Source organism: Cervus elaphus, chromosome 27 (genome assembly GCF_910594005.1).
Source record: "Cervus elaphus chromosome 27, mCerEla1.1, whole genome shotgun sequence".
Classification (NCBI taxonomy): domain Eukaryota; kingdom Metazoa; phylum Chordata; class Mammalia; order Artiodactyla; family Cervidae; genus Cervus; species Cervus elaphus.
Window position 1 is genome coordinate 7,693,557 of NC_057841.1, and position 21,390 is coordinate 7,714,946.

The 21,390-nt window shown below is 53.6% G+C and overlaps 1 protein-coding gene across 9 annotated transcripts in view; it reads left to right on the forward strand.

The window, feature by feature from the left end:
* Positions 1–21,390, forward strand: part of ZNF516 (zinc finger protein 516) — a 99,235-nt gene that overhangs the window by 64,733 nt on the left and 13,112 nt on the right. For 7 of the 9 annotated variants that reach the window (XM_043888731.1, XM_043888730.1, XM_043888727.1 and 4 more), the window contains exons 3-5: positions 11,871–13,235; positions 19,558–19,662; positions 20,390–20,457. In XM_043888731.1, the coding sequence (XP_043744666.1) occupies positions 11,871–13,235; positions 19,558–19,662; positions 20,390–20,457 (1,538 nt within the window). Of the gene's footprint in view, positions 1–11,870; positions 13,236–19,557; positions 19,663–20,389; positions 20,458–20,789; positions 20,873–21,390 lie in introns of all 9 variants that reach the window. The other 2 variants (XM_043888732.1, XM_043888733.1) reach the window with 2 other exon arrangements.

Here is a 21,390-nt window from a genome sequence, read left to right on the forward strand (position 1 = left end):
AATCTGGCAGCCATGGTCTCCACTGTGGAGGTTCAGTGTCTAGTTGTGCGTGCGTGCTGAGTCACTTCCAACCCTCTGCGACCCCATGGACCATAGTCCACCAGGTTCCTCTGTCCATGGGGTTCTCCAGGCTAGAATACTGGGTTGCAGGCCCGCCTCCAGGGGGTCTTCGTGACCCAGGAGTGGAACCCGCGTCTCCTGTGTCTCCTGCATAGGCAGGCAGGTTCTTCACCACCAGCGCCGCCTGGAGAGACCTGCTGCTGGGCTCGGGGAGCTCCCCATCTGCACTGGAAGAGGGAGGGCCGTGCGACTTGCGTGGTGTCCGACCCCCAGGGGCCCCTCCTTCCTGCGGAGCTGGCCTCTTCCAGCGGGGTGAGGAAGCGCTCGTGGCTCAGTGCTGCGTGGTTTTCGTCCCAGGGTTTGCTTGCTTTCCTGGGAGCCTGGCCTTCCCTCTCGTGAGACACAGGTTCAGCGAGTGGTGTGGGAAGTCGGTCTTTCCGTCTGTCCGTCTAGTGTGGGAGGATCGTGGCAGGCGCAGCTCACTCTGCTCCGGTCAGTTAGTGATGGGCTTCCAGGTATCGAGAAGACTGCTAACGGCGTGTTGACTCCTTTGCCAACATGTATCATTCATTTGAGTGAAGGATTCAAAGCCAGGCTCACTCTGTGTTTAGTGGGAACAGGAATGGCAGGTGCCCGTTTGTATCATCCTTCTCGTGACCCGTCATTAACAAAATTAAGACCATCATTTAGGAACAAAGCTAGAATTTTCTGGCTTATTTTACCTTTCCCATGGTTAGGTGATTCTAAGCCAGTTTGGCAAGATGAAGAATGCTTTAACAAGCTTCAGTGCTAATGGAGTGGGTAGCCTTTTGTGGGTTGAAGATAGTCTTAAGAAAACCTAAAAAAAAGAAGGAAGCTTGGATGGACAATTCTGAATAGGTTGGAATATGTAATACATTGTGGCTCAGATGTCAAGCTTTGACAGTCACCAACCCCAGGAAGGCTGTCGGGCGTCCGCCTCGCCCCCCTGGCTGCAGTGGGTTCCCTGCCCGAAGACGTGCCTCTCATCAGCTAGCTCCTAAAGCCTCACATTAAATGCAAGGGATGCAGACTTTTAAAAGAAACTCCCTGAATGAGGAAGATCATAGCTGGTGTGCCAGCTTTACATAAGATTATTTTTTTCAATGAAATCTTTCTTAAGTGTGTGCTCATGTGCTATTCATGAAAAAAAGGAAAATGCCCTGTTTCAGAAGAAATAAGGTTTTTCCCAGAGCGGGATTTTGAGCTGTCAGTGAGTAATGCCGAAAGCCAAACAGTAATAAATGACGTAGTTCACTCAAGTACTTAGCAGTGTACATGTGTACATGTATATGTAAGTCTTTCGGGTTCTGGCAGAAATACTGTTTTAAACTGAATTTGTTCAGGGTGAGGGCAAAGATCAGTTGGCTTTGGTGGCATCAGTTTCTCCAAAACATCTTTTTGTTTCAAATGTTTAATTTAAAAAAAAAGGGTTACATTAAATTCCTTAAGCTACTTGGTAGTTATACAAGCTGTTTAAATAGTGTATCAATTTGAGAAAATATTTACAGAACCTTTTAAATAAACAGATGTTCACTAAGATACCTAAAGACCATGTTGGGACATTTTCATTCATGAGTTTTGTAAAGATTTTTACTTGTTCACTAGTGTTACATCATTCTTTAAAGACTTGTTTCGGTTTAGCATAAAATCATAAAATCAGTTTCTGTGGGGTGATGCCATGGGGGGGATGTAGGGGCCTGATTAGTTGAGAGAGTAATATCAGCTTTTAGTTTTATGATGGAGCAAACCATGTAGGAACACCTCACAACCCCACAGCCTCACCTGCTGGGCCAGCCCTGGCCACCTTGCTCCAGATCCACCCGGGCCTCTGATACGGGGAGAGTGAAAGTGAGTTGTACCCGACTCTTTGCGACCCCATGGACTGTAGCCTGTCAGGCTCCTCTATCCATGGGATTCTCCAGACAAGAATACAGGAGTGGGCTGCCATTCCCTTCTCCAGGGGATTGTCCCAACCCAGGGATCGAACCTGGGTCTCCTGAATTGCAGGCGGATTCCTCACCGTCTGAGCCACCACGGGGACCTGGGCATCAGTGGGTCTGTGGGGCCGTGGGGAGGCACCTTCCTGCAGCCTCCAGAGTCTCTACCTCAAGGAGGCTGGTGCAGGTCGGCTGACGCAGGGTCCCGGGCACTGATGTCAAAAGGCCTCTCGGCGCTTGGTCCTGTGGGGTGTTTCTGGTGTCATATTGGGTGTAATTCACTTTGGTACGTGAATATTGTTACCCTACCAGAAAAATGATTTCTGCTCAGGTGATATTCAGGTGCCTGCCTTTTTTCCCCTCAAAATACTATTAACTTCAAAATTATCTTCTTAGCTGATACAGGAAGTGGCAACCCACTACAGTATTCTTGCCTGGGAAATCCCATGGACTGAGGAGCCTGGCGGGCTACAGTCCATGGGCTCGCAAAGAGGTGGACACGACTGAGCGACTGAGGATATGTCTTCTTCGAGTTTTTTTCTTTTTAATTTCACTTGACAAATTAGTTGTGCCAGTGGTAGCATTTTCTGTAGTCTTTTGAGGGCAGGGTTAAGAAATAGAATTTTATTAATTTTGGTTATGTATTTTAATTAATTTTGATAATGAAATTTTTTGTCATTAAATTTGGTCATCAGAGTTCTGCTCCAGTATCCTTGATCTACAAAAATAGAATCTTTATACAGTACACACCCATGTGGACGAGATGGAGTGAGCAGGCCTGTGATGGAAAGCTTTCCCTGAATTGTTCTGGGCTACCATCTCTCCCGCACACTTAGGGCTCCACATCTTTGAGAAAGCTGCACTGTCTGTTTTAAGATTGTCGGTGGATTCAGGTGGGACCCGATGCTGGTGCAGAAAGAGAGGGTGTTACTAACACCTGGGAATTTGGACATCTCTTGTGTTGACAAAAAAGTTTCAGCGAAAGCTCGGAAATCCTCATCTGTGCCGACAAGTCAGCAAAACCTTGAAGGGGTGGCCTGGAAAGGGGAGGCCTTGGTGAGACGGAAAGCGCTTTTCAGTGGCTGTGCTGTTTAAGAAGAATCAGATGCACTAGGGCCTCTGAGCAGAAGCAGGCAGGAGGTACCTGGGGATACTGGTCGGGGGGCTGCTTCCTCGCAGTGACCGTGACCTTGATGGGCAGTGGCTGGGATGCCCGCCTGAAGGAAACGCTGGTCAGGGGTCATGGGCCTGCCTGCACCCGGGGGCCCTGCCGTTCCATGGCAGGAGCCGGCCTGCTACTGATGCGGGCACGTCACTCCCATGGGCAACTCGTGCTGGACAACCTGTCCGAGCCCAGTGCCCTGTGGGCCAGTTGGGGGGGACCAGGTCCCCGGGTGGCCAACGCTGGATGCAGGCGGGGTTCCAAGCCGCGGGTGAGACGGCCTCTGTGTGCCGTGAGCCTGGTGACGAGGCTGCAGTCACAGCTCACACGCTTCTTGTGGACTGCATGAGTGACAGACTGACGCGGGCCCCAGCGTGAAAACGTGGAGGTTCATGACTAAGGTTGTCTGCAGCGGGTGGATGATGCTTCACTGTGGTTTTCAAACCAACCGTGAGAGCACCGCTGCTAGAACACGATGGCCTTGAGGGTGTGGAAGGCGAAGGGCATGAGCGGCTGTCCCGGCCACCCCCACGGACGCCCCTGGCCTCCTGGCGTCCTCTGCCCCCCGCCCGCCCTCCTGGCATCCTCTGCCCCCGGCCTGCCCCCGCCTCCAGACCTGTCCGTGTTGTGCTTCTGAGCCTGTTGTTCAGTCACCAAGTCATGTCAGGTTCTTTGTGACCCCACGGACAGCAGCACGCCAGGGCTCCCTGTCCTTCTCTAACTCCCGGAGTTGCCGAAACTCATGTCCATTGAGTAGGTGAATCCATCCAACCATCTCATCCTCTGCCGTCCCCTTCTCTTCCCGCCTTCAGTCTTTCCCAGCATCAGGGTCTTTTCTAATGAGCCAGCTCTTCCCATCAGGTGGTCAGAGTACTGGGGTTTCAGCCTCAGCATCAGTCCTTCCCGTGGTGTTCAGGGTTGATTGCCTTTAGGACTGACTGCTTGGACCTCCTTGCTGAGCACCCCCTGTCCTGCAGACAGGGCTCCAGGTGGAGCTGGAGTCCAGTCCGAGCCCGTGCTTGTGACACCAGCTGCATTGATCGCTCCACGGCCGTGCCAGCCTAGTTGCTGGGGACACACCGCACCCTCTGGTCCCCTGTGTGAGTGTCCGGGGTAGGGGCGCGGTGTGCGGGGCTCCTTTGACCGTGCTGCCTTTGCCGGCCCCGCTGCAGGGGCCGTGTGCCCTATCACCTGCCGGGCGTGCCATTGCTCACCAAGCGCGTCCCGGGAAGCTTCGTGTGCGTGGGTCCTGCTCACACCTGAGCTGGGGCTGGAAATGTCTTCAGGGAACAGGGGCGGATGTGCCTTGCAGAGTTTGCTGCTGGGGCCGCGAGGGTGTGGCACCGTTGCCTGTGGTGAACAGACTCCACGTTCTCCGGGGGACCACAGTGCGCACACATGCACGCACGGGCACGCACATGTGTGTGCACACGCACACTTGCACACAGTGGTGATCCCGGGATCTTTGAGGCTGGAGGGCGTGGTAGGGCAGTGACTGGGGTCCCCCTGGGCTGGCAGTGAGGTCATAGAGGGAGCGCCCCCGTGCCCAGCTGGCAGGAAGGAGATGAGGGAGATATCCTCCAAGGGCCTTACTTCCCTCCTGCCATTTGCTGAGCTGTGTCTCGGTCAAGTTCCCAGGGGTCAGTCTGTGCCCCTGGGCACTTTACAGAAGCTCCCGGGAGGGCAGAAGGCCTGTGTGCTCACCCTGGCCGCCTGCCTCTGGCAGAGCAGAGATGAGGTGGTTTCAGCCTCAGGCCTGGTGCCCCAGGTGTGTCCCGGGACTTCGCGCGACAGCAGGCCGCGCGGGGGCCTTAACCTCGTGCAGGGACCCGCGTGGACGCAGGGACCAGCGTGGACGCAGGGACCCTTGTGGACGCACGGCCGTGGGGTGGTGGTTCCAAAGACACGCGACTCTGCTGGGTGGCCGTGTGGTTTTCCCCCAGAATTTAAAAATAGTAGCATTTCACTTTTTGCAGTTACGTGTTTTAGGTTTGGTGTGTATGTCTCCTGGAAACCCTGAAGTCTCTTGACGTCTGTGAGTAGAATAGGAAGCGGGGACCCTGGGTTCCCGCCTGTGTAGCTCATGGTGGGGCTGGGCTTGGCCACGCTAAGGTTGTCAGGGTGTGGATCGATATGCTCAGCTTCTAAAAATAGCCTCAACACACTCACACACATTTTCTCCTTTTAAAGAATGGTGTATTCACTGGGCTTCGAATTCTGGACTTTGTAATTGTCTGGTTGTGGGAAAGGGAGTGAGTTCTCAGGACTTGAGGTCACGTGGCAGCTACCTGCTGAGCCGGCCGCCGCCCCAGTGGTCCCGCAGCCCCGACACACGGCCGTTCTCTTGTGGGAGGCCGTGCCTGCGTGAGCCCGTGAGAGCACGGTGTGCGCGTGTGTGGCTGGGTGTGCATGCGCGCACGCGTGGCTGTGACTGTGTGTGGCCGCCTGAGTGCCTGCTCACGGGTCATCTCTGTGCCTGGAGGAGGGAGGATGGGGACAGACAGACAGACAGGGAGGGAGTGGGCCGGGTGGTTGCCTGGCAGATACGCAGGCTTCGGGAGCGCCGTGTCTTTGAACGAGCTTTGTTCCGGCTTCAGCTGCGCCACCAGGACCAGTGTGTGTCTGCAGTGCCGTATAAACCGTAAGAGAGAGAAGCGGAGGCTATCAGTGATGGGTGGTGGAAGCCCAGCAGCCTGGCAAAGGGTTTCCACGTCAGGGCGAAGACGTGGCATCAGGGGCTGCGGTTCTGAAAAGTGGGTCTAGGTCCCAGAATCTGGACGTTGGATCAGCGGTGACTTTTCAGGTCACTTCCTGTTGTTCGGGCCTAAGTCAGTGTTCTGGGGAGGATCCGGGGCCCTGTCCCCCACGGGGCCTCGGGGGCGGGGCCCTGCCCTCCTGTGGGTGCTGGGGGAGAACACAGGTCAGAGGTCACAGGGAAGGTTAAGTGGAGGATGCGGGGGAGCTTCTGGGCCCCGGCGCGTGGCTGGGCTGCTGCCTTCATCGCGGAGCTCCCTGACGGCACGCGTGTGCGCCGCTCACCACGTGAGCCCAGCCAGAGCACCGCCGCCACGCCTGGGTTTTGTTCAAAGAGAGGATGTATTGGTTAGTGTCGACCTGTCCGGGGCTGAATGAAAGTGGCGACCAATTATGTTTGTTGCCCCCTGCCCCACCCCCCAGATGTTTCTCCATGCCGGTGGGCGAGCTATTTCAGGCTGGGCGGCCTTGGACAAAGCTGCAGGTCCCCTTGGACAGCCCTGGAGGGGATGCTAGGCCAGTGGAGGTGGAGTTGGCCCAAGGGCCCTTTCTTCTGAGTTCAGCTCATAGGATGTTGGAAAACCCTTATTTAGTTTTAAACATTTTTAATTCATAGATTCACGGCTCCTGCTTAGCCAGCGAGCTCCTGGAAAACAATCACAGAAATATGATATTGCAACTCCTTCTTAAAATAGAAATATGACTAAAGGATTGAGAAAATAAACATTAGTAAGTGGGGCTTTCCCGAGACTGTTCTGTGCGGCATTGGTCCATTGGGGCTGTCATGCTTTGTCTAGACTTTTAAGTAACTGGATAAATTGAAAGGGAGCTTATACAAGTCAAGGGGAAAACCAAAGATATGTATGTAAGAAAGGGGAATACAGTTATTTCCTCTATTAAAAAAAGGGGAGAAAATGAAAGCTAAGGTATGGAGAAGTACATGAAGAATAAATGTATATATACTGTGATTTTGCATTTTAATTAAAAACAATTTAACTATAACCCATTATACTGCCTGCTTGAGAGTCCAGAAACAGTTTAGTGATGTGACTTGGAAAGATTTGCTGCAATTACTAAGTAAAATATAAAGTAATTCTTTCCACTCAGTGTCTCTGGTGGGCTGAAACATTTGAGATTTATTATTTATAAAGTAGCTTGAGCTCCTCATGTGAGCAATACAGAAAGTCTCTATTTTGTATTCACACATGTGTAACCATCAAAGGCTCCAGGATCCCGGTGCCCAGCTTCTGGTTGGGACGAGACGACTCAGCAGACAAGCTGCTGCTGCGTAGTTAGCATCCCTGGGGTTCCTTCTCTGGGGTCAAGGCTCTGAACTTGCAGGTAACCCCGTGCGAGGTCAGGACCACCCTTGTACACATCGGCTGGAGCCCTAAGAGAAGATGCAGAATGAGCCAGGAAGGGGTGTTTCCTGCATACAGTCAGCTTCATGAAATAATAAAGTTTTCACTTTGCGGGTGTGTAGGTGACAAATCCTGCCAAGTGCTGCTTGGAAACGGTGTCCCCGGACCAATCAGCCCCCGCCCCCCACTCTTGCATACACATACAACAGCACTCCAGGAGTGAAAAGAATTTTGATTTTGATGTAGACAGCGGCTCTGTGGGTGGAAGGACGTGAAGAACTCAGGCCCGGTCATGCCTATGTTGGGCCGGATCCCTGAGGCTCCCCTTTTCTGTGCGTTTCTGTCCAAAAACTGGACATTTGACAGTGCTGCCTTACAGTCTGAGCCCAGCAGTCCAATGCGGTAGATCCATTATTTTAGCTAAGGGCATTCTAGCCAGATCATTCAAGTGCATCACTGGTTTAAAGCTGTGCACGTTTTCTTCTCTGAAAATACTGGTGAACTTGCTTAAGACCTTTGGATGAACTCCTTTTATTCATTTCAGATACGTTCTGTACTTTGAGGAGAAAACTGCATGATTGTACTGATGCACACTCTAAGCGAGTTCTCTGCGTCCCTGCGTGGCTTGCTGAACCAGAGTATTCTGTTTAAAGGTTGATGCCGCCTGGGCCCCTTCTGAAAGCCAGGCCGCGCGCCCAGCGAGCGCGGGGAGCGCGCGCCCTCTGCTGGCGAGGTCCCCGCACGGCCCCGGAAGCCGCGCCCCTCCCCCGCGGCCGGCGCCGGCCCCGCGGGCTTTGTTCTGCAGGTCGGCGTGTGTCCGGCGTTGCATCTGAAGGCTGTTTTGAGAAACAGCCCCGGTTTCCTAAAGAGGGTCATTATAGTCCGTTCCTAAGTGCACAGAATGCGGGTTTGTATCCTGGGATAGTTAAGCAGCAGCGGAGCTTTCCAACCACTCAAGTGTTAGTGTGTATCCATAGTCCCTGATATATGTTGGAGATTTGCAAGTTCCTTCTCTTTCTGCAGTCTTGCTCCGACCTGGCTCTCTTAAAACGCAAAAAGTGACAGAACAAACACAGGTGCTTTGAGTGGAGTGGGTTCCTTGTAGAGGTTGAGGGGCAGTTCTGGACGCCCTGTCCTTAAGGCAGCAACAGGACTGGAGGGCTTTGCAAAACAAGGTTCACATCGGAGGCTCCCCTGGGCTCCTTCCTCCCCCTCCGCGACAGTTTAAAATCTAAAGTGATAGAAACACCTTCTTCCACCAGTTCCTTCAACTTTAACATGCTTCTTTATGGTAATCGGTTTACTTTCTGTTTGCCTTTGTAACGTGGAAATATTCAGTATTCTTCAGAGCGTGGTTTGTAAAGTTTTGTTTTGTGGTTTCTTTTTACTTTTACATGTGATTGAACTTTGTCAAATGGACAACTTGTAGGTTCCTGTTAGGATTTGGGGTTGAAGGAGGGTGTATAAAATGTACAGTAGCCATGAAAATATTAATGGACTTGAATTCTGTTAACTTCAGCATTGATTTGATTTTTTCAAAAATACCCCAGTGACCCGAGTGACATATGTTTATGGTTGTGTCAGTGAGGAAGCAGTAAGTTCTAGATTTCTAGAATGTGACTATGTTTTAGGCAGGACACACTGCTGTCCATTAACTGGACTTGGGTGGACACATGAGATATTTGATCAACCTCTAAAATGTTGACTCTGTAATCTCTGAACAGGAATATTCTTAAGAAAGTTATTTCCCAGATTGCAAGTTTTCTTTTGGCACCTGGTTACTTGGTTTAGTCAGAAGTCCTGTATTTAATCTGTAACTTTTTTCTTCAGAAATCAAAATCTGGCTTCCAGAGTGCTAAGATATTTATTGAATACATGTTTTTCCATAAGTGCGGAAAAGTTAGTTTTGCGAGTTATTTATGTGAATAGATTAATTACTGAAAATGAAAACTTGCACACTGCATTCAGTCAGCAGAAAAAGGAGCAGGAACAATTTAGGGAATAAAATATTCGTTCATGTATAAAATATTTAAGCGTGATTATTCAGTTGTTATTGTTCTAGTTCTGTCTGGTTTCCTTATCACTGAGACCTTATTATTAATATTATTATTACTGTTCACATTGCACGTGTAATGAGTGAGAAACCTTTCAGAAAGAATGCTTGTCTTAAAGAGACACTTTAGGACTGTAGGACCGAATTGTCCTGGAGAGATACTGGGCCATCAGAAGTGGTTTCTGTGCTGTTCGCTCTGGCAACAAAGCCTGTGCTTTTACAAAGGGCAGTGAGGCTGAGCTGGGACTTGGGCTTTATTGCTGGTGTCGTTTCCGGGTCTGGAAGCCTGGTGATTCCTTGTTTGCTGTAGCCCCTCCTTCCAGCAGCCTTGCAAGTAGGTCAGTTGGTCACGTGCTCTCCTGGGCGCCCCTCTGCGCGCGACAGATATGTGGCTGTCTTTGCCCCTTGGTGATTTTCCCTTTATTCTCCCAGAAGGAGAACTTCCCCATCGAACCAGCCCGGGGCAGGGTTTTCAGCATTTCCTTTGCTTCACTTGCACAGAAAGCTTATTAAATCGTGTTTGATAATTGAAATGCCCCATGGATATTGTAGCTGAAACTTTTTCTTAAGTCATGTTTGTGTTGTATCCAGGATATGCTGTGATGGTGATAATCATCCCCATCGCATTTCATTGAGAATCAGTGTTTCTGAGACAGTTTTAGCTGAAATAACTTTTCAGGGACTCTTCCCCGCCCCCCACCCCCAGACACTTATGTGGTTTTCTCTTTGTTAATTTCTTGCATTTCATATGGGTAACTCTCAAGTTTCAGTTAAACCATGATGCAAAACGGCTCTCATTTCTCTTACAACATCTTACCTTTTATTCTGCCCTGTGTTTATATTTGTCCCCTTTTAAGGCAGGGTGAACCATTATTAAAGAAGCATCTTTTGAGAAACATTTAAAAACAGATGTTCTTGCTGTCACAACAAGTTTTTGGTAACTGGTAATAGTTGCAAAAGTTACTGGGAACTCATAAATATTAACAAAAATAACTGGTGAAACCTCACAGTCAGTTGTATGTGTTTTTGTTTCGCTTGGTGAGGGAGACCCCGTTACCTGACCATGCACGTTACTGTCCTCCCTGAGTGCCAGCTGCCATTCAGGGGCGTCACTGCAGGATTGGGGCTTCCCAGGTGACTCGGTGGTAAGGAATCCGCCGGCACTGCAGGAAACACAAGGAACTCAAGCTCAGTCCTTGGGTCGGGAAGATCCCCTGGGGTAGGAAATGGCAACCCACTCCAGTATTCTTGCCTGGAGAATCCCATGGACAGAGGAGCCTGATGGGCTACAGTTCATGGGGTTGAAGAGAGTCCAGCATGACTGAGCAATTGAGTGTGCATGTATGTATGCACACGCATGTGCACACACACACACGCACACTGCAGATATTACATCTGGGTTTTAATGAAGGGAGCAGGGCTGCTAGCCGAATCTCCCACTCAGATTGTTCCAGGATCCCCTCCTGGGGCAGTGGGGGCCTCAGGGGAGAGTCTCTTCCTGACCCCTCTGCTGCTCTGTCAGTTTGAGTTTTACTGCATCACCATGTGCGTGCACCCCCTCTTTTGGAGAGAAAGTCTGTCTTCTGGACTTGCAGACCTGAAGTCTTTCAGGGTCCGATATGAAGAGTTCTAGAAACTTGCTGCGCACGCGAGGCTCAGCTCTTCCCCTTACGAGCCCCTGACCCAAGGATGGTTCAGCGTTTGGAAAAGTCAAGCTGAGTTTACCCCAGAGCACCTGCTTCTCCCCCAGCAGTCACTGGACAGGGTCACTTTCACCCACAGGGAAGCCATATCATCTGCATGAGCCTCCAGGCAGGCCCCAGGGGCGTGGGAGCGGGTCCCCACCCAGGGAGGGGCACTGTTTCTCCAGGGTGTTCCCCCACCCCCCACCCCAGGAAGCGGATGTGGGGAGGGGAGGGGAGGGATGGCGAGTGTGATCACCCCCTCCTGCCCCTGAAGGAAGCTGTTGGTGTCCAGGTTTGGGGCGACTTCACGGCTTCCCTGGTGGCTCAGACGGTAGAGAATCTGCTGGCAGTGCTGGAGACCTGGGCTTCCCGTCCTGGGTCAGACCAGTGGCCCATAGTTTCTGAAGCAGTTGCAGGCTCCCTGGGGGTGCAGTGTGGGGGAGAACACTGCTTTCTGGCCCTGCCTCTGCGTGACCACGGGCTGAAAGTTGCGGATAGCCGTATCTGTCATAAAGAATTAAAATTGTCCTTATTTCTGTTTTTTGATACAGCTGGTCCCTGTCTGTTAACTAGTAGTGGTGTAGTTATGTGTCGCTGGATGTTATCTTCCTTGGCATTCTACTGAGTCATTTAATTGAGAAATAAACATTAACTGAGGCCGGTTGGCCCTCGAGTTTGGTCTGCCCTTAAGAGAGAGTGACCCATGCGGGCCCTGGATTGCACTGTTCCTGAACTCCTCCTGCTCCCCTCTGCGGGCACAGGGCAGTTGGGGGAGCTCCGCTGTCTCCTGTCCTGATGAGAAACAGTAACGTCACACTTTATGTTTCGGTCCTCCAGGGGCAAAGCCACACCGTTGCTGCTTCCCTGAAGACGTCTCCTTGACCATGCTCTCCAACGGAGACCAAAGTCACACGCTGGGACACAGCCCGTCAGGAAGAGCGGCTGGGGAGCCCGGTGCGGGGATCACGGCCTGCGTGTCCGTACTTGAAAGCAGCAGCAGGGATGCGCCCAGGAGACCCGAGCCGCCTCGGTGTTCTGTGGACTTGAAGACGCTGGCGTGTGGCCCCCAGCAGGAGGGCCTGAGCCCCAGGGATGCGGCTGACCTCCCTCCACGCCAGGCCCCGGCGGCGGGTCTGCAGCCGCCCTCCGAGAGCCAAGCCGCCCACCCCCGGGAGAGGCTGCCGGATTTGCACACCAGGGAGCACCCCGCGGCGGGGAAGCGGGCGCCGGCCCCAGACCTGGTCCCGCTGGACCTGAGCGAGCGGTCCTCACGGGACGACCCTGGCCGCCGGGAGCCGGCCTCCTCGCTGCAGGCTGCGCTGGCCGTGCACCCATGTCCCTACTGCAGCCACAAGACCTACTACCCCGAGGTGCTCTGGATGCACAAGCGCGTCTGGCACCGGGTCAGCGGCCAGGCCGTGGCCCCGCAGTGGACTCAGCCCAACGGCTACAAGAGCATCAGGAGCAACCTGGTGTTCCTGGCCCGGAGCGGACGCACGGGCCCCCCGCCCGCCCTCGGGGGCAAGGAGTGCCAGCCTCTGCCCATCTCCAGGTTCACCCGGACCCAGGTGCCGGGCGGGGCGCTGGGCCCCAAAGGCAGCCCCTCGCCCCTGGGGGCACCCGCGAAAGCCGCCGGCCTGCCCCGGAGCAAGGAGGGCCACTCCGGGGCGCCCTGCGCGCTCTGGACGGCCGGCCCCGACGGGCCCCGGCAGACCCGGCCTGGCCCCAGCCCCGAGCAGCCTCAGCCCAAGCCCAAGCAGGAGGCCAGCCCCAGACCCGGGCCCGCGGGGGGCAGCGGGGGCTTCAGCAGGAGCGCCACCCCCACGCCCACCGTCATCACCCGGGCAGGCCCCCAGCCCCCCACCAGCGGCAGGCAGGGGGCGGGCCTCGGGCCCCCAAATAAGCACAGTGCCCCGGACCCCCCCAAAGCCAAATTCAGCCCTCAGCCTCAGGGTCAGCTGCACGGGAAAGGCGACGGGGGCGCCCCTCTACCTCCCCGGGAGCCCCCCTCCAAGGCCGGCTCCAGAGGGCCCGTGGCCCCTCAGGGCCTGCCCGCCCCGCACCCCATCAAGCAGGAGCCAGCGTCCGAGGGCCCCGAGAAGCGCCTGGACCTCCTCAGCATCTTCAAGACGTACATCCCGAAGGACCTGGCTTCTCTCTACCAGAGCTGGGGCGCCAGCGGCCCTGTGCTGGAGCACAGAGGTGAGATCTGCAGCCCCGCCTGCCCGCCCCCGGAACCGCAGGGAGCCCCCCCGGGACCTCAGGGAGCCCCCCGCCTGCCTGATGACCTCAGGGGAGCCCCCCACCCCCCGGGACCTCAGCGGGAACCCCCCGCCTGCCCTCCCGCCTGGGGACCTCGGGGAGCCCCCTCTGTAGAAGGCCGTGGACTGCCCGCCTGCTGGGTCTGGGTCTCTAGGCAGCTGGCCTAGCTGCTGTGTCCTCCCGCCCTGCGCACAGGTGTGGGTGCTTGCTTTCCCGTGCCCCTGACTGCCCGCCGGGGGCCGGGGCACTTGGCATTGGGCCCCCTGCTCCTGCAACACCCCTGCACCCCAGTCACGTCTCCTCGATGCCGAGCAGGTGGCCTCCAGGGCATGTTCCCGCTTGGCCATCTTCAACAAGCATCTGTAGACATCCACTGCCTCCCGTCTCTGCAAAGACGGGATGTCACTTGAAGTGACTGTTCACGCTTTGCTTTTACACGTTTGTAGTTTTAAGAGTGCACGTGAGTGTGCAGGGTGTGTAAGTGGAGCCTCTGGAGAGCAGGAATGTGCCTTACAGTGTTTGGGGAGTTGATGGAAAGAATTATGCCTTGTGTCATTGTCTTCGTATCTTCCCAGTGTCTCAGAATTGAAGCCTGTCATTGTTGTTCAGTTGCTCACTTGTATACGGCTCTGAGACCCCACACCTGGCTTCCCTGTCCTTCACCATCTCCCGGAGCTTGCTCAAATCATGTCCACTGAGTCGGTGGTGCCATCCATCACCTATTACTGATAATAGCAACTGCAGCAAGTTTGCCAGCTCCATGGAACGCATGCGTGGGATCTGATGCCCTTGTTCTTGATTATAAATTGAAAGGACTTTCCTGGTAGTTCAGTGGTTAATACTCTGCACTTCCACTGCAGGGGACAAGGGTTAGATCCTGGCTGGGGAATTAAGATCCTGCATGCCCCATGGTGTGGCCAGAAAAGAAGGAAAGTTTAAAAAATAAAAATTTGGGGCTTCCCAGGTAGCACAAGTGGTAAAGAACCTGCTTGCCAATGCAGGAGACATAAGAGACGTGCGTTCGGTCCCTGGGCTGGGAAGATCCCCTGGAGGAGGAAAAGGCAACCCACTCCAGTATCCTTGCCTGGAAAATCCCATGGACAGAGGAGCCTGGAGGGCTACCGTCCATGGGGTTGCAGAGCCAGACACACACGTGCCAGCTTCAGGTTCTCCGCAGTGTATCTGAGAAGTGCAGGTTTCTTGCTGAGACGGAGTAAAGGTGTGTAGGCTGGCCCTTTGCGCCTCATTCCAACCTCAGTTCTTAGACCGGGTTTGTGGCCCCTGAAGCAGAGAGGACTCAGGCGCAGATGATGGTGAGTTTTGCGGGTGCTGTGTCCCTGGTCACCTTCTCCCCGCCGTCCAGGGCTTCCTGGAGTCTGTCCCCCTGACCCTGCATTTGCATTGGTGTTGAAGCGACTTCCGCTTAGTAAACCAGACTTCAACTCCATGTGTTGCACCCACGGCCCGTGGGGCTCTCTGCTCTAAACCCGCCAGTCGGTGCCCGTGAGCAGCAAACACACCCTCTTCCTGCGGCGCTTTCTGCTGCTTCCTGGTCTGCTTTCTTGCCTCTTCCCCCAAAAGGGAGACACGAATTCTAAGTTAACATTTAGAGAACTTCAGATGACAGAATTTGAAGTACCAGTAGCCTGAAATGTTTTCTTTAAGATTTTTAAAATAAACAGTTCTAAGGCTTTTCCCGCCTTAAACAGAGGTTCCATGTTTATCTTTTAAAGTGAAAAATGCTAAGTTGTCCGTGAAGCCTCCTTACTCTTCTTGGATGATTCACTCTTCTCATGGAGGCACTGAAATATGTCAGGTGTTGGTGTGCAGATCCATGGTGTTTAGTTCACCCTGCTTTGGGTTTCTTAGGTGCGTGCATACTAAGCCTCTTCAGTCGTGTCCGACTCTCTGTGACCCCATGGACTGTAGCCCGCCAAGCTGCTCTGTCTGTGGGATTCTCCAGGCAAGGATACTGGTGGGAGTTGCCATTTCTTTCTCCAGGGGATCTCCCCAACCCAGGGATCGAAACCAGGTCTCCCGCATTGCGGGCAGATTATTTACTGTCTGAGGGTTTATGATGCTTTTAAAGTGCTGCAGCTGCAGGGAAACCAGAAGGCGGGCAAAGTCTCAGTTTAGAGCGGTGAGCAGGGTAGCGGTGTTTCCTGTGACAGAGATGACATCTCCTGTCGCAGCTCGGGAACCAGGTGCATCCACCTCCCAGCCGTTACATCGACAGGTTGCTGAATTGGCAGTAACTAAACTGTTGCAGTGGAGAAGGCAATGGCACCCACTCCAGTACTCTTGCCTGGAGAATCCCAGAGACGGGGGAGCCTGGTGGGCTGCAGTCCATGGGGTCGCTAAGAGTCGGACACGACTGAGCGACATCACTTTCACTTTTCACTTTCATGTATTGGAGAAGGAAATGGCAACCCGCTCCAGTGTTCTTGCCTGGAGAATCCCAGAGACGGGGGAGCCTGGTGGGCTGCTGTCTATGGGGTCGCACAGAGTCGGACACGACTGAAGCATCTTAGCAGCAGCAAACTGTTGCAGTTTTGGTGTCCACTCCTTGTTGAGCACCCATTTTTCTTTTTTCTTGAGTACGTATGTATTTGACTTTGGCATCAGGAATCTAGGATCTTGGCTAATTAATCTCCATTCATCTCCAGATAATCTTGCAGTTCAGTTTTGTCACTCAGTCGTGTCCAACCCTTTGCGACCCCTGGACTGCAGCACACCAGGCCTCCCTGTCCATCACCAACTCCCGGAGTTTACTCAAACTCATGTCCATTGAGTCAGTGATGCCATCCAACCATCTCATCCTCTGTCGCCCCCTTCTCCTCCCGCCTTCAATCTTTCCATCAAGATAGCATCAAGGTCTTTTCCAATGAGTCAGCTCTTCGCATCAGGTGCCCGAAGCATTGGAGTTTCAGCTTCAGCATCAGTCCTTCCAGTGAATATTCAGGACTGATTTCCTTTAGGGTTCCTTGGAAGATAATCTTTGCAACTGCCCTATTCCAGGAGTCCTGGGACTTTGAGGGTATTATGCTGTCCTCTGACTCAGTTTTTGTGTATTTCTCTGTGGGATTTCATCTGTGGGGTGAAGATCGCAGCCCCCCACCCTGGGCTGTGGGTGACATGGATTGCAGTTAGCATCACCTTGTAGTGAGGGAGATGGAAACGTGCAGAAGGGAATTTTATAAAAGGAGAGGAACTCGTCTGTTGTGGATCGATCCTTGTGGAGCTGGAGGTGTGATTCTGTCATTCTTCAGGGACGAATTGCCTTGAGGTAGAATGTTGCACTCAGGCAATGCCTCTAAGCCATCGAGGTTTTCTGAGGTTAAGGGAGAGGATTCTCAGAGAGCTTTTCCCCACCCGTGTTTTGACCGAATGATGTTTGTGTGGAAATGAATGGTCTGAAAGTTCTGCCAAAAGAGAAAAGACATCACATGGGAACGGTCACTCACTTCGGTTAGGGCTTGAAGCCCAATTGTTCAAGGATGAAAAGAGCTACATTTTCTGTGATCGTTCTGCAACGTAGATCCCCAGTCTGGAAACAGGTGTGAGGGTAGCGTGAATGGTTTGTGGATAGAATAAGTCGTAAAATAATACATTATCTGCATGTCCAGACTTTGTATCCAGCCTGCAGTAGATGATGACATGGATTTTTGAATAAAAACATTGAAAATAAAAGAATAGGGTAATTCCAGATAGGATAATATAAAAGGTTTTTCTTGTTTTTCTAAAAAAAAAAAACAAAACCACTTTATGCCCGAGACACGCTGATCAGGTGATGGAAGAGGTGGGCTTCGGTTGTATGCATCTTGGTAGAGTCTCTGCGGGATCCTTCTCCTTGCAGGACGTGCTGGGCACCTCTCAGCATGATGAACTTGAATGAGTGTTGGCAGGGCTTTGGGGGCGAGCCTGCAGGTGCCCCCCGAAGACCCGCCAGGCCCCTCTCCCTTTCCTTTCTGAGCCCACTTTATACACAGCTTTACCTTTGAGGTCAGAGTGTCAGAGCCGCGTGAGCAAGCGGCTTCAATTCAAATGAAGTGTGTAACCTTTCTTACTAGCTCAGAATTTTGGAGTAGCTTGGGCATATTATTGACCATAAAGGGCAAGGGTCTTTTCTTTAAAAAGTAGGGAGAAAATGATGTGATAGAATGCACGGATGAATCTGTGTGTGTGTGTGCGTGTGTGTGTTCGCGCGCGAGGGAACGTGCGTGCATACTTAGCACAAGGAAATCAGAATGGGTGAGTGGCTACACGAGCTCAGGGGTGGGTACAGAACCTTACTATCCTGCTTTTTCTGCTGCTGGTTTGGATGGGAATTACTTAGAAAAAAAGCATCGCAGTGGTTAATTTCTCATGTTGTCAGGATTAGCTGCAGAGGCCACATGAAGGGGGTTCATCATCAGTGGGTGACCGGGAGGCGCGGTGAAGACCTGCGTTTAGGTGCAGCCCATTACTTTTTGGGAAAATCTGGGCTCCCACGGCCGTTGTCCCTGAGGGTCTTCATAGCGCCCAGGGGACAGGGCTCATAGTGAACGGGAGGGAGGAGCAGGAGTGCTGGTGAAGCCGAGGTTTTCTTGGGCGGCCGTCCTGAGCAGCTGAGCTGTTGGCAGAAGCGGTCTTAACGCTGCCATGCTTGGAAGGACCGGGGAGTCCAACACCCTTAGGAGCCCCTTCTCGAGCCCATCAGTTGGTCATCCAGGGATGTCCTCCTCAGCTTTCCGCCCCACCCCAGCTCGATCAGAAAGCCAGGGTGAGGTGAGTGGGCCCAGCACAGGTGCCCGTGGCTCCTGGGGTCACCTGCCCTGGTGACACTTGCCATGTCTTACTGGGAACTGGGGACCCCGTCTAGTCAGTAAGGGATCTTTCATTGATAACAGGGGACGGGTGGGTTAAAACATGTGCTGTCGTCCTCTCACGTCCCTGAAGGAGGCTGTGGGAAGCTGAGAACTTTGTGGGCAGATTGTTCTGTTTCTCGGAGACTCACATCTCATGTCCCATGAAAAATCTGCCAGGATGTGCTCTGCAATTCACACATTTCCTTGACTGTTATCTCATAAACAGTGTCCGTAGTGTGGGCTTCCCAGGTGGTGCTACAGGTAAAGAACCCACTTGCCAGTGCAGGGGATGGAAGAGATGGGGGTTCCATCCCTGGGCTGGGAAGATCCCCTGGAAAAGGAAATGGCACCCCCCCCCCCCCCCGCCCAGTATTCTTGCCTGGAGAATCCCATGGACAGAGGGCAAGTAGCATTAATTTTATATTATTTTTATATGCAGTCTCTTTTGACTTAGGACGAGAAGCGTGATTTGGTTTCAGATAATTAGGCAAAGACCCTTGGTCATCCTTGCACTCGCCTTTTGCATTCAAACGTCAGGCTCAGGGTGCAGAAATTCCTCAGGGAATGTCATTTAAAAAAAATTTGTTGTTATAGGCATAACTTTTTTTAGGTAGTATTTTTGATTTTTGTCTTCCTATTGACTTGAGATACCAGTGAGCCATTGGTAGGGAAGGTCAGGCTCTAGGAAGTGGTTTGGGAGCTAATATTACATGAAAAATTAGCCCTTTCTTCAGAGAGTGTGTGTGCTCAGCCGCTCCAGTTGTGTCGACTCTTTGCGGCCCCGTGGATGTAGCCCGCCAGGCTCCTCTGTGCAAAGGGTTCTCCAGGCAAGAATACTGGAGTGGGTAGCCATTTCCTCCTTCAGGGGATCTTCCCAACCCAGGGATTGAACCCAAGTCTCCTGCTTTGCAAGCGATCGTTTAACCACTGAGCCACCAGGGAAGCCCTTTCTCTCAAACAGAAAAGGCAAGCAAACAAGAAAGTGTCTTCTGCCTCCTTCCCTAACAAAAGCCGGGCGTCTTTTAGGACCAGGAAGGACGGGAGGTTGGTGCTCAAGCGCAGCCTCCTTGCAGGTGTCCCGTCTGTGCTCTGCCTGCTGTGGGCATGGAGGACGGGGGGCGGGGGATGGCATAGCTCTTAGGTGTGTGGCGTCGCTGCGGGGTCCGGACCGGCCCTGCGTTCTGGCCCCTCAGCTGTCTAGCCGCATCCCCGTCGGCGGATGCGGGGTGCCTGCTGCCCAGGCCCCGCCTGCCTGAGGGCACATCATGGGAGCAGGTTTAAGTCGCTGTATCCTGTCCGCCCTCTCGGTCCTGGCCGAGGGCCTGGGGGTGCCTCCCCTCAGGGCTCAGAGGGACTAATGATGCTTGCCTCTTGCCCCCCTCTCCCCCTCTCCCCGCACCTGCGTCGCCCCCCAGGGACGCTCCGGACGCAGGCCCACCAGGGAGACTTCATCTGCGTGGAGTGTGGGAAGAGCTTCCACCAGCCCAGCCACCTGCGGGCGCACATGCGGGCTCACACAGGTATGCCCGCGGACCCCGGCTCCTGGGATGCAGCCTCGTTCCCGGGGTCTGGCCCCGGTCGGGGGTGGGGGGCGCAGGTCACGCTCTAAACTCTCCATCAAGCCCCTGCGCCTGAAAAGGCTTTGCCTCTGCATCCAAGTGCCCTGTGGTTTGATCGGAGATGAGTCTGTTTTGCAAACGCTGCATTTTAATTGCATGCTGCCACCAGGACGCGCTGAAAGCTGAGCTGTCTGTGGGCATGACGCATGCTGGCTCTTTTCTCGCCGGCAGCGGCCGGCCTGGGCACCGGGCGGCGCTGAGTGGCACCTTTCCTTGGCCTGTGAGCAGAGAGCTGGCCTGCACTGGGTGCGTGTGTGTGGTGGGGACACTGCAAGCCCCCCCCCCCGGCGGGCCCGCGTGCCCCCTCTGATACAGACGGTGTATCCACATCCGGAGGGTCTGATGTGCAGTGACAGGGCTGCGTGGTGGGGGGGGGCTCTGCACGCGCCCCGCTAATTAATGCTGTCCCTGGTGGGGTGCTGCGTGGTGAAGCCTGAATTAAAAAGGCCACAGGCCCCAGGCAGCGTTTTCAGTCACTTAGCATAAGTGTCATGGTAAATTGCTATTTCCCGGCCACAGGCTGGGCTGGCGTCGTCTTTGCGGGCGAGTGCTTGGTCTGTGCGGGGCGCGCGTCCCGGGTGATGGGAAGCTCGGGTCCGCCTGCTGACGCGTGTCCTTGTCCCCGCAGTGCTGTTCGAGTCTAACGGCCTCCGAGGTGCTGACGCCCGCGCCACCTCTGCAGACGCCCCCAAACAAGTAGGTCTCCCCGCTCCTGGGCAGTGGGTTTTCACGTGGTAGCTGGGAATGGGTGTCACCGTGGTCCTCAGGGTTCCACGCTGTGTTTTACCAGGTGTGCAAGTAGCTCTTTGCTGCTCTGAATCGGAACCCAGCCCTGCCGAGCAGTCCGGGGGTGACTGACAGTCCCAGAAGCTCCCAGGGCTGTGAATGACGCAGCTGGTGGTCCATGCAGCTGCGTTGGGTCCTGTTGAGGGTGATGAAAAACTCTAAAAGTCAGACTTTTCCACTTGGGACGTTTTCCCTGGAAGTTATGACTTGAGACCAAGTTATGCTTCCCCTCCTGTTTTCAGAATCGTATTTTTAAAAATTTGTATCAGAGTGTCATTGGTTCACACTGAGGTGTTGGTTTCTACTGCACTGCAAAGTGAATCACGTACGTATATCCCCTCTTTCTGGATTTCCATCGCAGAGGGCACCACAGAGCCCGGTTACATGGTGGCTTCTGGGCAGTGTAGCAGTTTCTCATTAGCTCCCTGTTGTATACATAGTATCAACAGTGCATACCTGTAGGTCCCAGTCTCCCAGCTCATCCCACCCCCCTTGGTATCACATGTCCATCTTCTACACCTGGGACGCTGTTTCTGCTTTGTGCAGAAGTTCATCTGTGCGGGTCTCTAGATTCCAGACCCAGGCGCTGCTCCCCGCCTCCCTTCCCTCTGTCTGCCCGGCTCAGGTCCATCCTTTCCGCCTCTGCGGTGTCTTTAGTTCAGAACCGCATTTCTGAATCGCTCCGTAAGAAGCCTGCTGCCGAGTCTGGTCTCTCGTGGCCTCACCCTTGTCCTGATTTTATTCTTTGTAACGCATGGCACCAACTCGGCCAGAATGCATATACACGCATGTGCATGTGCATAGGCCTTGAGTTACATAGACGTGTGGCCTCCGTATGGGAAC